This window comes from Periplaneta americana, chromosome 10, assembly GCF_040183065.1.
Source record: "Periplaneta americana isolate PAMFEO1 chromosome 10, P.americana_PAMFEO1_priV1, whole genome shotgun sequence".
In the NCBI taxonomy this organism is placed as follows: Eukaryota; Metazoa; Arthropoda; class Insecta; order Blattodea; family Blattidae; genus Periplaneta; species Periplaneta americana.
The window spans coordinates 54835483-54853791 of NC_091126.1; the positions used below are offsets into that span (position 1 = coordinate 54835483).

General features: G+C 34.0%; 1 protein-coding gene across 15 annotated transcripts in view; it reads left to right on the forward strand.

Moving 5' to 3' along the window:
* LOC138707703 (mucin-2-like) overlaps positions 1-18309 on the forward strand; it is a 153079-nt gene that overhangs the window by 83541 nt on the left and 51229 nt on the right. For 13 of the 15 annotated variants that reach the window (XM_069837538.1, XM_069837539.1, XM_069837540.1 and 10 more), the window contains 4 exons: positions 9026-9210; positions 11176-11247; positions 11595-11777; positions 14327-16519. In XM_069837538.1, the coding sequence (XP_069693639.1) occupies positions 9026-9210; positions 11176-11247; positions 11595-11777; positions 14327-16519 (2633 nt within the window). The remainder of the gene's footprint in view (positions 1-9025; positions 9211-11175; positions 11248-11594; positions 11778-14326; positions 16520-18309) is intronic. The other 2 variants (XM_069837530.1, XM_069837533.1) reach the window with 2 other exon arrangements.

Below are 18309 nucleotides of genomic sequence, written 5' to 3' on the forward strand. Positions count from 1 at the left end.
ACTACAGTATATATCACTATTTAGTATTACAACTTCTAAGTTTGTTTATATTGTAAATTGTGTTTAGAGTGCTATGTCACCAATTAGTAATATAATTTCTAAGTTCCTGTTGGTGTTATGATTTGTGTTTACTTACTTCAGTGCCATGTGATGATTAATTTAAAAGAAACATTCTATGCACTTCATTGAGTTTATTTCGGAACATTCTAGTCAGTAATTACTGTAATCTTGTATTACACAAAAATTGGTTGTAGAAGGGACAAAGAGGTGCATACAATAAAATATAATACATATAAAAAACATATTATTGAAGAATCAGTCAGACTGGAATGACAGTGCCAAATTGATTTCAACATGTGTATATTATAATTTAAGTCACGTGCCATGGTGTCATGGTCTAAAGCATCTTGCCTAGGACTCACGTTACGGAATGCACACTGGTTCAAGTCCTCATGGAGAAAAATTTTCTCATGAAATTTCGGCCAGCGTATGGAACCAGTGCCCACCCAGCATTGTGATGCACTTGCCGAGCTATGATAGGTAGTGAAATCCAGTTACGGAAGCCAGCTATAACAGCTGGGGGATCATCGTTCTAACCAAATGATACCTCCATTCTGGTTGATCGTCCATCTCTGTTTCAGTATGTGGACATGAGGCCAGCAGCCAGCTGGTCGGTCATGGTCCTCATGGGTTGTCGTGCCTTGGATTATTATATTATAGTTTAATGGCTCAGAAATATGTATTTAATTTCACTCTTATTATTAGTGTCATTTGTTGATTAGTGATTATTTAAGGAAAATTCAAAATTAAACTTTTGTAAAATAAATTAACTTATGTGATAATTATCCAGAAATAAAAGTTCATAATTAGCTATGTATTTTTTTTTTAATTTCATACAATTAAATATTCAGAAATGTATTGGTTATTGATTGGTATAATTGTGTTAATCAGCAAATGAAAAAACACATATTTCAAATTTAAATGAAATCAGTATTGTCTGATTAAATTTATATTTTATGTGGCATTAAATTTCACTACTTCATATATGAAAGCAGGAACATTGCACACAATGGCACTTGTACTACTTTCACGACCAGAATTTACATCTGTAATAAATATAGTTTCCTACTTCTGAGTAATGTAATTAAGTTATGAATGGGCTATTTTATTTGTAAAAATTGACTTACTATAACACTATGAACCGTATATTTTCATGTTATAAAATTTGACATACTCAAGAATGGTTACTGTCATAGATTGCGTGATTGTTTGTGCCCTCAGGGAAAGAAAGCATGAACATTCTTACTGAGTACAAGCAAATATTCATTCACGATTCATAATCATAACAGAACTTAGCGAAACTCGTGAATTTATGTTACATTTAATAGGAGAACATACGAGGACCATTCAGAAAGTAAGTTTCCCTGGTGTCATTTACAAAAAGAAAACACAATTTCATGGAAAGTTTTATTGGAACAGATACAGCAATTGAATACCCCCTGGAATAAGGGTATAAGTACATAGGGAAACCATGCACCATATACTTTTATTCCAGGGGGTATTCAATTGTTGAGATATTTGTTAACATATTCCCCACTGGAATTGAGACATTTGTCATACTGTGCAATCAACATTTGTATTCCTGTGTCGTGAATTTAGCTATATCACATTTAGTAGGAGAACATACTAGGGCCATCCAGAAAGTAAGTTTCCCTGGAGCCATTTACAGAAAGAAAACACGATTTCATGGAAAGATACAGCAGTCTATTTGTCAACATATTCCCCATCGGAATTGAGACATTTGACATACTATGCTATCAATTTTGTATCCCTGTGTTGTAGAAGTCTGCCATCTGGGATTGGAATCAGTGTGTGATAGCTGTTTGCACCTCTCTGTTGATCCCACAGTATGACAAATGTCCAATGCCGGTGGGGAATATGCTGAAAAATAGCTCAACAGTTGCTTTATCTGTCACAATAAATCTTTCCATATAATTGTTTTTCTTTCTGTAAACGGCCTCAGGGTAACTCACTTTCTGGACGCGTCTCATAGTAAGATCCCTTTCGAAATTTCTTACATAACTGCACTTGCGAAATATTTGTAATTTCAAATATGTTACGATTTACAGTCAGTCTAGCAATCATAATATAATTTAGAATCGATTTTGAATGGCAGATCTTGATGTTCTATGCTTAATATAACTAATTTATATATTCGATATTATAGAAGAGATAGAGACTCAAATTCGATACGACATTCCACTTAATTTAATTACATATTATTGTGTATTTACAGTGCTACCTATAAAATAAACGTGCATGGACGAATGAAGGTATTTAAGAGATTTTTTTTTTCAGTTTAAGTTCGAGCTCTGCAATTTTAAGGTAATAAATGGAAGTATCTTTCCTACAGAATTACATTATTATGTGAGTACATCCAATTGTTTTGTCAGCTTGTTAAAAGTTTCATGTTATAGTTGCGACTTCATAAGACAAACTGAATATATAATATAATATACTAGTTTCATATAAATAATGTACAGCAATTCTTTCACTTATGATTATACTAGTAGTGTCACATCAGACAAATTATAATTGTTTGCCTTTTTTCTAAACTCCCATAGTTAATAATAATTACGATAAAGATATAAGTACTGTCTATTTTTTTACCACTATTTATTTCAAACTTCAAGAGTTTACTTATTTTTGGTAACCGGCGCTGTATTCTTTACTTACAGTATCAACAAATAAGCCTATCTCTCTTGGGAAAACAGGTAAACACTTTTCTATGGTTTGTTATTAACATATATTGGGTGACTAGTTGTAAGATAAATGGAAAGTTATTTTCACTTTCTCGCTCAATTTACCACTATGCTTTCTGTCTCGGTATTTAAAATTATTTGCGTTAGACTGAGACATAAGTGTGTTCCATTCATACATATACCAGTACTACCATTCGTACATGTGCTAGTACTATATAATTTGTTTCTTATAACATGCAACAATAGGGGAATTAATGAATCAAAATATATTCGAATTTGATGTTTGTTTTGACCATTGTAAAGAGAGAAAGTGATGTATGTTCTCACATTGTTGTAAATATAGCATACTTTCTGGTGGTACACCTGAATGTATAATTTCTTCAGATAATTACAAGATTCTAATTTTTGCAATTTTTTTTTTTTTTTTTAAATTTTCTGAAATGTTTCCTCCCCTGTGTAATTGTACACTGGCTCGCAAGACTTTTGTCCAATATACTGTACAGTTTTCCTCGTTCACCCCAGGACAGAACAGTAGCATTGACAGCAGATAGCCTCCCCGCAGGTAACAAACTACCCCTCCTCACAACAGAAAGGTTGAACTAAGCTAGTTGATTCTAAACTTAAAGAGAATCCTTTATGTTTACTTAGTGGTCTCGTGATATATGTAAATTTAATAAACACAGCATTTTGTAGCTCCTCACACCACGGTTCTTTATGTTACGATGCGCCTATAGTTTATTTTCCTTTGGCTGTTGTCACAGTAATAACACTACGTTAATTACATTGATTAAAGGTGGCACTAACAATCAACAGATTAATATTCTAAAAAATGGGGTAAATAATTTTATTAAGACAAATTTTTATGGGTGTGTCTATAATTTAAAACTGGATTGTCAATTGTATCCTGTAGGATACACCAGTTCAATTTATATTTTGCACACATAAAGAAAGGTTTGCATATTACTCTGAAATAGTAATGAAATGAAAATGTGTATAAAAAATAAAGCATACAGAAATAGCAAATGTCTGTGCTTTCAACACCAAACAAGATATTGAAATCATATCTGATACAACAAAAATATGTGAATGGAAGAATTGTCCTGTTGAAAAAATATAATTCTATCAGGTTGCAACATGCGCACGCTAGGTAGCATTATATTTTCCTGTATGTGGATATATTGCTGAGAAGTCGAATTCTCTTCAATTTTACACAGAGTTCCTTCTCATAACCTGGAAATCCCTCCCCAAACAGCGACAGAAACATGTCCACTGCATTGTCTTGATGTTACATATTCTGGCTGAAACCTTGTGGACCCAATAGGACGAAATACTTGAATAGGTCCATGACTGGTATTTGAGAAAATCTTTTAATCTGAAAATATCACATTTTCCCATGGATATTCATAATCTTCTTGTCAAAACGTGATGCGATCTATTCTATATTTATGATTTAACATGGTATTTATACGTGCAGGGAAGATGAAAAATTTTCCTGGAATGTTCTATAATACTCGAGAGAAATAAACAATATGTTTTAAATATTTCTGTGCAAAATGGACTCAATGTTTTATTTCTGTAGGTTACATATAGGTTGCTCTAAAAGGTTGTTTCTGGTTCGATTAGCTAGGTATATACAACTGTACCTGCAACTCAAGAGTTCAAATCCCTCCCTCCCCAGGATATGTGGAGTGAGTTATGTAGACTTACTGCCAACATAATATCTCACATTATTTCATACGACAAAAGTTTTGCGATCCAGTGTACATCTGAAAGCCATAACATTTACAGGTCATTGTATGAACAAAAAACAATAATTGTCAGTAGTTGGTAATTACACACTCTTTTATTTATATGCCACATGAAAGTTAAACTGTATGTTGTATTTGTACATATGAATAGGAATAATATAGAGTAAACTTACTTGAAATACTTCATAGCTGTTTCAAAATCTTGGACAAATTAAATGCCTTAGTTAAATTTCTCAAATGGAATTGTGCTTCATCTGTTAAAGATTACGACGTAAATATATAGAAATATTGAGGTCAATATTTTATTAAATTCTTTGTGACTGCATTTTGAAATAAGTTCTTCTTGGAATAACAGTATGTTGATACTGGTACATAAATCACATTCATATCCCCACTCCAGTATGACATTCATTTAGTAACAAATGTTTGTAAATTACATTAAAATTTACATTAATAATTTTCTCTTTCACTCTGTGTTAAGTTATTATTCAAATGGACACTACAGCTTCTGAATTTTGATTATGAAAAAAACATAGCACTCTACTTCCTATTTGTTTGTGTTTTACTGAGTTTTATTTTGTACAATTCTCTTTAAGATACGTCATTGTCTAATGAGGCTATAGAGGAAAACACTACAAAATGTACTCAATGTTTTGTTACGTGATAAAATGTCATTCTTTTATTAAGGCATAGTAATTGAGATGACTGTCGTGTAATGCGAAAAATACTAAGAAGACTTTGAAAAAAGTAGGCGTAATAAATAACATAGCCCTTGCGGAGATTTGATTTAGGAACTTCAAGTAATAGGAGCACTTCTCTTTCTCATTTGAAGGCTTCCTAATATTTGAACTCTATAGATACAGAGATTTATATAAGTATTAATCCTGTTGGTGATGGCTGATCAGTGTACTTGTGTCTTCATTTTTCTATTAATAGTATTGTACGTAATTAAAACAGTGAAATATCTTGCACAGTAGTGTTGCGTGTCAGGGTAGCACATATGGCTGGAAATGAAAAGTTTGGGTGTTTTTTTAGTTTCTAGTGAGGGAAGATCATTATTTTCCATACTAAGATGGGTTGGATTTTTGGGTGTGTGTGTGTGTGCGTGCGTGCGTGCGCGTTGTGTTATCTCAAGTGATGGTCTTGTGCCTGCAGGATGATCAGGGAGCTCACAATTCCTGAGAATCAACTGTTTGTACAATCTATGTGCAGACCATGAAAGCTTTTAGTGATTGTGGTTGTGGTATTTGCTTTTATTAATATATGTGATGGGTTGCGATGTTGTGGATATGTGTTGATGAAGAAATAAAGTAATGGGTGGAGAAATGTTTGATTGTTTCAGTTATCCTATACAGAATTTGAATCTTTACCATTTGTGTGTAGATAATGCAAATGACTAGAGACAACACAGAAGATCTGCTATTTTTATGTCTCTGTTCGAACATATTTTATTTACTTGAAACAAAGAAACTTAATTTACATTTCATTTATTACCATACTGGCTTAAGGCTGCATCAATTCATAGAATATTTGTTTTCTGTGTTATGTTATTGGTTCTATAGGGATTATTATCGTAATCAAAGTGGGAATTATCACTTTAATTTGTTAGTTATCGCATTAATCAGCATACATTGATACACAGTTGTAAATAATGATATGGCCTATAGGAGAGATATGAAAGACAGCAGAATAATATGTCATAGAAAGTTTCTCGATTACTTGCGATAAAATATTTCATTCTCATTTTTTTTCCTCCCCATTTAAGATAATTAGTCTTATAGAGTGCATACATTTTATCCTTCCACACTGGCAAAAATAGAGTGGAAGTGACTGCGCAGAGCAACTGCCCACATGTGAGCATTGCAAGATAAAATGTATACCTAAACACATTCATTATGACTTTCCTTCAGCTCCTTTCATCATTTGATTTTATGCAGTGCCATTAAATATCCAGTGATACGCAAATACGAGAAACGCGAAATTAATTGATTAATATATTAATTTATCAATTACAACCAGTCTTACAGTTTATAAACAAGTATCAGCTGCAGTGGAAAAACCATGTCCAACGAATGAATTAGAATAGACTTCCAAAAGCCATGCTTCAATACAATTCCCAAGGGAAGACATCTTTAGCCTGTCCAAAAAGAATGTGGACTGAGAATGACTCACTGAGACCGTAACAGGACTTGGGCCTTAAACTTGTTTGGATGATGATGAATTAATATATGCTCTTTGTGTATGCCATTAAAATGTGATTTTCGTGGGTTAATGTGCACTTACTAAATTAAAGTTGAAGTCATATGTAATAAATTTGTGTAATGATTTGTGTATCAAAATTCAATGATTAATATTAGAATTTTTTTTTTCTTAAAATTCATTATTTTTTAAATTTGGAAAGTAGTTGAATTTACCAGTTTTTTTTTAATGCTCAACAGTATTCATGAAGAACATGCTGATGAGTTAATTATGTAAAAAATTGAACCGGTTTTTGTGAAAACCAAATAAGTCAAAATTTCAAAGTTTGCAGTAGAAAGAAAAACTGTTAATTTCAATTGATAGTAACCACATGGAAATGATTATGCTTACACATACTTTAAATCTTTCCTACTTCAGTTACCACTGCATATAAATTGGCTATTAACTCTAGATTTTTATTTTAAAAGTATTTTCGAAAATTGATTTATTCTGTTTTAACAACAAAAAATCCGAAAAGTACATGCATTCGTTTAAAGTATTTATTTTACTGAAGTTTTTAACCATTTCTTTCAAAATTATACTCATTCTGGTAATCTGCAGAACTAGAACATTTATATTGTCACTTATAAAAAAACTAATATATTGAATTTTTACAAGGGAAAATGAATTTATATTAGATTAAAAATAACAGAATAGTAATATTATTAAATTCAATATACAGTGGGAGCCTTAACCTCTCATCCCATCCTCTGGGCTGTCCCGGCCTCTCATGGGGTTGCCTTTACTTTTATACATTTCATGTATGAAGAAGTAGCTTAAAAGTAACACACTTCTCTGAAAAGAACTGCATACAATAATAATATAGACAAGATTGTAGAAATCACAAAAAAAAACTGTGTAACACATACAACAAAAATTTACTATTCTCTCTCTTCAGTGATAGGCCATAAGATTATTTCATCATAGAAGTCGTTGGATTCTGAGGACACGTCATATTTCACTACTTTTTTCACATCTTCTATCTTTTTATTTGTAATAGGTACTTTGTATGTTGGCTATGCTGGTTCTAATGTACTAAATATATCTATGTTATCCCTTCCTGATGTTTTTCTCAGGTGAATTGAATGTTCTATAATACAACCAATGAAGGGAAGCACAACCAATTTCACCTCAACAATGAAGAGAAATCTAATATTAATAATTACGCTTGGTGGAATGACAATAAAAGTTTACAGTGAACACATTCATCCAGCCCTTTTGTATTAAAAATGAAAAAGTCAATGAATGACTTATTTTCTTTTAACACAAATCAGGATATAAGAAGAGATCAGATACAGCGTAATGAATACCGTGACATTTTCGGTGTTAATGCCATTCGATAGGCCTTGACTTTAAATACATGAATTGGTAAAAAAAAACGAAAATCGCTAAAAAAAATGACTTACTCAGTTTTAACAAAAACCAATTCAATTCATAGTGGAGTTTTGTAAAAATAATGACATCACAATGTGAATTTACATTTAAAATAGGAGTATTTCAAAACATACTAATTCATAAAGAATCAATATGTAACATTTCCATTTAATTTCATTTTGGTAGCATACACATTTTAGCACTGGAATTTAATGTTCTTTTTTATTTCATCAACATGGTTTCATTGTTCTCCCTTACTCAATTTCTTTCTGAATGTAATTGTAATAACCATAAAACAAGTCTTTTGACCATCCTCATTTTATCACTTAGTGTTCTAAATATATTCTGTAAATCACCAGTGTAGTCTTGTGGTAGCAAGTGGAATTTGTGGTCTGAGGTTACACTTGGATATGGGTTCAAATGCTTCATTAGATTGTATGGTTGAGTTTCTTTCTAGGGTTCCTTTACTATAAGACAAATATCAGATAATCCCATTGCGAATGCTTGGACACATTTTACCAAAATACTTTGTTGTTATCACAAATTTCATCGACATTAGGTAACTATGCAGTTGATACATTGTAATTAAATAACTGATTTTAAAAAAGTCCTTTAAGTTCAGTATAAACTATTGCGGATGCCGAGTACAAACATTAGGATATATAGGAAGTCATTATGATCATGAAATTGATATCTTCATCATTTTGTAGAAAATGAATGGAAACAAGTTCTCTTAGATAATTATGAAATCACCATGCATTGAAGATGTCAGAAACTGACCGTGTTATTTTCAAACAGCTTATTTCATGTAACGGAAAATAATACACCTGGTCCGTCCAGTGGTTGGAACTCAGTTATTTAATTTTTTAAACTATATTATTGCTTCACTTACCATGCTTACAGGCATTGGAGATGATGAGGATCTCGCTCTGTATGAAACAGATGAGCCCCAGATAACACCAGCCAGTCAGAGCCCTGCCCCAATTGACATGAACACTCAGCAGTCTCCAGCAAGTCAGCAGCAATCTGCACAGCAACAGTCACAGCTCATTGCACAACTTCGGTCACCTCCACAACTTCCAGTACAGGTCTGTTAATTGAGATTACATAAAAATTCACTTTATACTGTAGTACAAGTTTTACCACTACTTAATACTCATTTCAGAATTTTTAACCTTGAATTACGTTCAAAGAACAATAACTTGTACATAATTTCAACAGTGAAAATATTTCCGTGAATTTTTAAATTTCAAATATAGCAACACAGTCTATTTTTTTCTATATGGTTCATTACTTGCTCGTTAGAGAAGTTATTGTGGTGCTGCAAAATATGGATTTTGAGATTATCATGGAAATATTTTCCCTGTTACCGAAAGTGTTGTGAGTGTCCCATCTGTCTGTCCATCTGTGAATGTACAACAATTCCTCCTAACTATTGGACTCATTTTGTTACAATATTCAAAAGTCAATTTACCTGGAAACAAGCACATGAAATTTAATATAATTTTAGTGAGATATTTGAAATTAACACAAAATTGCGATTTAATTAAAATCTGCTCCAAACAACTTTTAATTTTTAATTTTCCTGGAAACAATGCACGTGAAATATTATTCTAGTGAGATATTTGAAATAAACAAAAAATTGCAATTCAGTTAAAATGGCTCGTAACAACTTTTAATTTTTATTTTGTTACTTGCATAAGAAAAAAGAAAGAAATGAAATGAGGTTGGCAGTATGTTCTCAGACCCTTATTTTAGGTTATGTAAAGACACACTGTACTGCATAAACATTTTTTTCCATGTTGAAATTTAGTAATTTTCATATAGATAATTAAAAATAAAGTTTTGAAATATGTACAGTGTTCATTTTTAGTACTGAATACGGTAATGTACATTCATCAGTTCATAATTATTGTAGTATAGTAATACATAATAGCGTAAAAAATGCTAAAAGTTTTCGTAACCTTATGACAATTTTAAATGGCAGTCATGTAACATGAAGAGCAGTGTAGCCAACATCGCAACTATACTATGAAGTAGCACTCGATGATTTGAGGATAAGAACATTTCGCGGAATCCATTGTGCAACAGCAGTGCTTAGTGGTAATAGCCATGATACTATCCATCACTCAAATGACATTTTTATGTGCTGTAGGAACAGAGAATTTGACACTTTCGTATTTATACTGATCCAACACCCCTTCGAAAACGGGTGAGTTCAAGTGTTAAATTGAAAGATATCGTCTCTGCACATTGTTTGCAAGGTCCAAGTGACAGGTACTGATGCTACCCTCCACTCCAGGGACATAACGGGTTTTTTGTCTATGTTTTCACGTGTGAACAGTGTAAAGAGTAAACACTATATGCGGCATGTGCGATCTACGAAAACCATCACATCTCCATCAGACTTTTCTCTTTTGCATGAATGACTTTTTTGTTTTTTTGGCTTAGCGAAAAGTACCATTGTTTTGGTATTGCTGGTTATTTGGGTGCCAGATACGAATGATTTTACTGTACTTATACCATGCATTATTTAAAAATCAAGTCATACACAGTATCCTACCTTTGGGATTATAAAGAATATCTTTTGTGTACAATCCAAAAAACTAAAATTTATCTCTAATGATTGCCTTTAGAAAAATCATTCCAAGCCAATCAGTTTTAAAAAGTAATGTAATATGCATCATGGCAAAGAAATCAAACTGTTATCAAGTGCATATTTATGAAGTGCATAAAACGTATATTATGAAAAATAGTATCTCATCATCATGATACTCAATTTTCATAAGTGTTTTTAAGTTTATCATCTCTGATATGCACTATGCAAAGAAAGCATAACATTTTCCTTATCATTTACTTGTTTTATTTAGTCCAGAGTGTAATGTAATTTCTCTTGTTTTTAACCTAATAACTACATATTAGAAACAAATACTGTAGCTCTGGTATATTGGTGCTACAGTACTCCAAAAAGTCTTTTAAAACCTGTAAATTGTCTTTATCCAATATAATATTTCATGTAAACAATAGTAGGTACAGTGTTTGTACTTTTTCAGAGTGCATCTAGTGGAACTTCACTAAGGCTTGCAGTAGAAGATGGCCATGTTGTTTTGCATTCTGATACTCAGGTACGAGTCAGTATTTACTGTGAACGTGTTTGTCTATAATTATAAATTGTGTAAGGTATCATTAATATTAGCTGAAAATTATGTTTTTTTATTTGGATCATTACATTTAAGTTCATGAGTTGTTTGCTGTAATACTTGTCAACATAAAAAAATGCTTCGAACATGTAAATAATCAATTGTGACTAAATTTTGAACGCTAATCACTAATATGGCATTAATATTCAATTGGCTGTGGTTTGGAGATACACAGTACGACATGGTTGAATTTGCTTTGTTGTTTGTAAATGTTGCATGAGACTAGAGTCTCAAAATGTTAAAATATTATTGAATTACTTAATTTCATGCAGCAGTCTGCAGCTAACATTCTTCTCCAGAACCTGCCCTCAACAGTTGGACAACAGCAACAGCAGCACACTGTTGCAACTGCTCAGAACCAGTTGTCAGCATTACTTGCAAGTGGAAGTTGTGGCAGCAATGCCGCAGCAACAAGTGGTGGGAACAACCATGTGGTTCTTTCCCAACTTCTTCAGGTACATGATTTTTATTTTTATTATTAATATGACCAGACATTCCACTTTGAAAGAGAGAGTTCCATTTTATACCGTCCATCTCCTTGTCCCAACAGTTCTTTTTGGGATGCATTTTAGTCCTGTTTTGTTGGAAAATTCATAAAAATTTTGTTGAACAATGTCCTAAAATTGAATGATGTTAAAATATGTGTAGATATAGTTACAAAATATTTTTGGTGATTCCAACGTTGACGATAAAGCCAAGTTCAATGGATTTATGTGAAACAATTTGATAGTGCAGATAAAGCCACTCATTGGAAGAAGACAGGAGAAAGAACTCTATATGAAATTGGAAATGTTTCAGCATTTCTCCATTCATGAATTGTATTTCAGAAACATTCCTCAAATTATAGAATTTGGCTTATCCCTACCTAGAACAAATGCTACTATAGAAAGAGTTTTTGCCAAAATGAAGAAATCAGAATCTAGGAGAAAACACAATAAATTGAAAATTGACATATTAAAGCTATTGTTAATTTTCAATTTAATTTCAAATATAGTTTTCTTAATTTTTTTTTTAATTTCTCAAAGGAGAATAAGAAACTTCTTATGGAAATTTAATTAACAGAAAAAAAAAACTCAATAAGAGAGTTATGAGCAGGCTGTAATATTTTGTTTCTTGTTATGAGTAATCTGATTTTGTTCCGTTTTTGTAATTTTGTTATTTATATAGAGCCTTCAAATAGACATTAATTCATGAGTGTGCAGCCATGCATGACAGCTGGGAGCATACTGCTTGCTGGCAGATTTCGATATTCATAGACCCTTGGGTCAAGCAGCTTATAGATTGCTCATGCAAATTACAATTACAATAACCACCTACCTTTGTCATGAAGATGTTGGATATGATGTTCTGTGGCGCCACACATCTCTCACACCCTTTAAGAAAATTTACATTAACACACATTATTTTTCTTCTGAAATTGCTGCATTTTCCCTTTTTACATTGTCTTCAGTTCTTCCAATGTATGTGGGTTATCCCAATACACTTTATTATTATTATTATTATTTTTTTTTAAGATCCCAATAAATAGAAATCGCATATGGTAGATCTGGGAATCACTCTGGACATATTCTCGTACTGAGATGACCCTGTCTTGTTAAAAATTTCCTTAATTAATACTAACGATATATCAGGTGTATGTGTTGTAGGAGTGTCTTGTTGAAAAAATGCCTTTGTACATACATATTTTTTTAATATGGTTTATTTAACGACTCTCGCAACTGCAGAGGTTATATCAGCATCGCGTGTACATACAATGTCAGATAATTCTTTTAGAAATGGTGTCATGATGTTATCCCTAAACCTATGCACATTCACGGTATTAAAAAAGAATATAGGCCCTATAATTCTATAAGCATTCACTGCACATCATACACCAATTTTTTTGTACTGAAGTATCTGTTGTGTTGCTACACGACCATGTAAATAAAACCGTGCTTCATTCGTGAAAAAACTTGAATGTGAAGCAGTAGAGCCATTATTACCATTATGCAACACACAATTGCAGAAATTTACTCTACTCACATCACGTGACTGTAATTTATGAACAAATAAAGTGGTACATGACTATTTTGCTATTAGACACGTTAATTTCGAGAGCTTAGAATCAATATTCTTGAAATACCATATGTGATTTCCATTTATGGGGAAGTTAAAAAAAAAAATGAATAAATAATATCAGAATAACCCACGTATGTTGGAAGAACTGGAAGAAAATATAAGAAGGAAAATTGCAGCAATTTTGCTATGAATATCCGACTTTGTCGACAAACAGCATGCTTCCAGCCACCATGTGTGGCCACACACTCATGGATAAACGTGTTTTTAAAGGCTCTGTATGTGATAAATCTTAAATAATAAACATCTAATATTGTGTTGGCAGTAGATATTAAGTTCAGCTAAATTTCGGCCACACCAATGAATTCAGCAGCTGCTAAAACATAAGAATACACCAATATCTCAAAATTCAAAATTTTGTAGAAGTTAAGTTTTGTGAAAAGGACTCAGATTTGCAAGTGAAATCATGATCGATTCATTGTTGAAATGGATGTCATAATTTAAATACAGCAGTTGAAAATGAATTTCACTTAAAAACAAAGGAAAGGAAATCAAAAAATTAATCTTCCGGACATTTACACACTCACATGCACACAAACGCAGACACTGCAATTATTGAATGCAATTTTCTTTCAATTGATTATGATGTATAAATTTTTACATATGCACGCCAATATTTACACATGTCTCATATTCAGAGTTTAACAGTAAAATGTCTTATGGTCATTAATGACATTAATGGAACAAAGTTAAACAATTTTTGTGAAATCTTGAAACCCTTTTACTGCAATATCTTGTAGGAGTTGAGAGATTGATTGATAGACTTCATTATGTTCCTTCATTTTATAGCACAACTTAGGTAGGTCCTTGGAAGGACAAATTTTATTTATTCCATAGTGAGTCATTTATATGTATTAACTCTTACATAAACTAATTTTTTTCTTTCCAGCAGACGTCACCATCAGGATTGCCACCACATTTAATATCTGCTAGCACAAACACTTCAACTACTAGGGGAACCAACTCAGCTTCACCAAATTCTCAGATCAATGCTGGAACCAATACAGTTCAGTCACAAGCACAAGAAAGGTTTACTATGATCCAACAGCCACCACCACCACCACAACAGCAGCAGCAGCAACCACATCAAGCTGGCAAGCCAGGATTCCTGAAGGATACATTTAGTCCTGCTGAACTGTCAAATTCTGGTATTGGTCAGATTAATGCATCTATTGCTGGTAAATTGGATGGCAACTTGACAAGTTCTACTTCTGCCACATTTGGAATACAAGCAAAGTCTCCAGCAGGTACAATGGGCTGTACCAGTTTCAGGGATGCCTTTGCACAGCCAGCTAATAATAAAGTGGACTCATCCACAAGTACATGTCCCAAAACCTCACCTACACCTTCCCCAGGACTGATTCTTGCATCTCATGAAAATGCTACAAATATGCTCCTCGCAAAATCCCCTCACCAACACACTTGTCACCAAGAGGTGACGCTCAAACCTCCTCAGGACACCATTCAGAAACAGACTTCTGCAACAACTCAGACTGAAATTATTCATCCAAGCATTCATCTTGGTCCTAAGCAACATGATCCTGTTCCATTCATCTCGGCCTCAAAGCCCAGTGGAGATGCTGCTCCCACGTTCCTAGGACTCCATCCATTCTCCAACATCCAAGGATTGGTGTCCACCACGGGAGGAAGCATACCCCTTGTGACAGCACCTGTCATGACCTCAGGGGGTGGTAATTTTGGTGGAGAACAGTTACTAATTGCGCATCCTGGTGGAATGTCAGTCTTGGCAGCTCCTCAACTCATTCAATGTCTTCAGCAAGCTCAAAATGCTGCAGCGCCTGGGATAATCAATATGCCTCAACTGCATCTTACCCAAAATGCTATTAGCAAAGCCATTGGTCAGGGCCTAGCATTCAACACACAAACAGGAACGATCTTGATTGGTGGAAGCCCAGAGACTTTCAGTGCCACAGTAAGCAATAAGCCATCGATTGTGGCTGCAGCTAATAATGCAACAACAAAATTGCTTCCTCAGCAGCCATCAGTACTTCTGCAACAGTTAAATGCAGGAACAGGAACTCCAAGTACTCTTCGAAGATGTAGTTCAGACTCGAACAATTCAAGCATTTCAATTGGTTCTCCGCCACCTGGCGGAAGTGGACCTGCCAGTAGCACAACTGCAGTGATAGGTCTTATTAACCAACCAGTTGTAAGCCAGAGTACACCAGCCTCCTCCAATGTGACTACAACGAGGAAGAATCAACAGTCCATAGAGACTCAAACCATCTCGCTCGGTATTCCTACCACCACCAGTCTCCAGACAACATTCCTAGACAGCATTGCACACTCACATCCTAATCTCGTGAAACTTGTTCAGCCTAATACAGCAGCAGTTCAGACTCCAAAGAAAAAGAAACCAAAACAACAACGTGCATCAAAGATTCTCCCAGTTGTGTCATCCGCCAACATTAGCATTTCAAATAGACAGTGCAACAGTACTGGTACTGTCACAGACCCGGTGAAGAGTCCACTGCAAGAGAGGAACTTTGCTAAGATCAATACAGTCTGTCAGAGCACACAGCATGTTGCACGAACTACAGGAAATGATGCCTCGTTCTATGTCACTGCACCTCCTTTTACTTTAACACAACAATCCCCACGAGTGTCTACAGTGAGCTGTAACACCAGTAATGCTGCTGTTACAAACACAGTGCCACCTCTGACTTCCATATGTTCTGTTGTGCAGAACACACCAACAAATATTTTGTGTCAGATCGGCAGTACAGCAACATCAACAGCAACAACCATGGCGACATTGCAGTCTGTAGTGTCTAAAGTAACAGCAAATATTGGCGTTCAGCAGATGACAGCTGATGTGGCAACAAGTAGTGGACACCATCATCTCACACCATCCACAAGCAAGCCCAGCATGCAACATCACTGTGTAGCTTCACAGACTATGTCCATGCAGCAGTCTCAAAGTGGCATGGTGCCACATCTGGTGCCTATACCGCCTGGTGGCAGTACTGTGACAAGTGCAACAGCTCAAGCAACAACAGTTGGAATGCAGAGTATTATTCAGAAGGTGCAAACTATTCAGCTTACTCCACAGAATCAAAAGGTGAGCTTACTATTTTACTGTTAAATTGTTAATCCTGTTGCATCCAGTCTATTCTATTTGATGTACAGATTGAATAATAATTGTAATCATCGGTAGTGGCCGGTGACCGAAATATTCAGTGAGGCCTTGTGTAACTAGTTTAAGTAGGCTATCTCCCGTGCAAAATGTTAATTAGTGATATATTACTTATGATTGTCATCATCATTATTATTATTATTATCATCATCATCATCATCATTAATAAAAAAAATAACATGTCACTCACCAAATAAGTTGCTATGCTGTGAGTTTGTTTCAGTAACTATTTCATTTTTATAAAGCAATCCATATTATGCTCAGCTGAATAAGCATGTGTTGAAATTCCCCTGAAAATATTTTTCAGATCGCTGAAGCCGCCTAGGCCACACTGTTCCCTCTCTCTCTCTCTCTCTCTCTCTCTCTATATATATATATATATATATATATATATCTTTTTTTCTCCCACAGCAACAAGCATGACCAACAGGTTTATTTTGCACCACATTACCAAAGATCCATTTATGTTGCTCACACTAGGATATGTTGAAAACTCGTGTTTCAAGATTATCTTTTTGAAAAATTGTCATTGATGGTGTAGGTCTTAATTTAAAATTTCCCTTCTTTCAATATTATTATTTCCTCTTAGAAAAGTATACTCTAACAACGAATTTATTACAATTATTATCATCATTATTTTTCGCATCTCTTTTGATTTATATATTCCCAAAATACATAACCACACTGGACCACATGATAATTCACCACTGTTATTCTCACCCCATCCCACCTTTGAGACCAGCATTGACAAAAGACCGGGTAAGTAAAGAAGTAAAGGTTGATGAGTGGGTGAATACCTGCTAGGCCACGAGGCCACAAGAAATGTGCCTCAGTTTCGGCTATCTGAGTGCAGCCTCAAAACCTGTGGAAACATACGAAATACAAAAGCCAGACCGACCGGAACATTTCCAGCCTCAGGAACAAATTTTACTGCATGACAGGGGTATATACATCACAAAGTTTTCTACTTCTTCATCTCTATATGTTTCATTTAATTTAAAAAATAGGCAGTCTCATCTGTGTTATACACGTCATCAAGAGAATAATGTTCAATTATCTTCTGCAACTGCTCCTCTTTCCACGAAGATGCAACATGATCTTCACCACGAATACATAGTTTTTTAACTAATACCATATCTCTCACGAAATCTTCGACGCCAACCAGTGCTTCCTTTGAATTCTAATCCGAATGAGCTTGCAAATGATCAAGCTCTCTTGCATAAGAGAGGACTACTAACTGGTACATTCTTGGATCTTGCATTGTTAAACCACATACAAAGCACTGTCCACTTCTTCATTGGCAGCACTTCATATCTTCTTTCTTTGAAGTCCAATGGCGTCAGATTTAATACTTTTCTCAATTTTTACTCTGTCTTTGAGAAATGTTGAAAGTGTCGATGCACTTATGCCATATTTTCTTGCGACTTCGCTTTTCTTCTCTCCTCTGTCTACTTCTTCAATGATTTTACTCTTCTTGTCTACCAAAAACTGCTTCTTGTCTTTCTTTCTGCCATACCTGCTTCTTTACTTCTTCCCTCAACAACGTTTAGGAACAAACTGCCTTCGAAAGTTCGATTTTATTAAACCATTTCGTTTAAATATAAATTTAAACCACAGCAATCATTGCTACAGAAGTGCATTCAGAAAACTCACTTAAACCAAGGGTGACCGGTACCTAGTAATAACTCGTTTATTTTATTTTATTTCGAATTTAG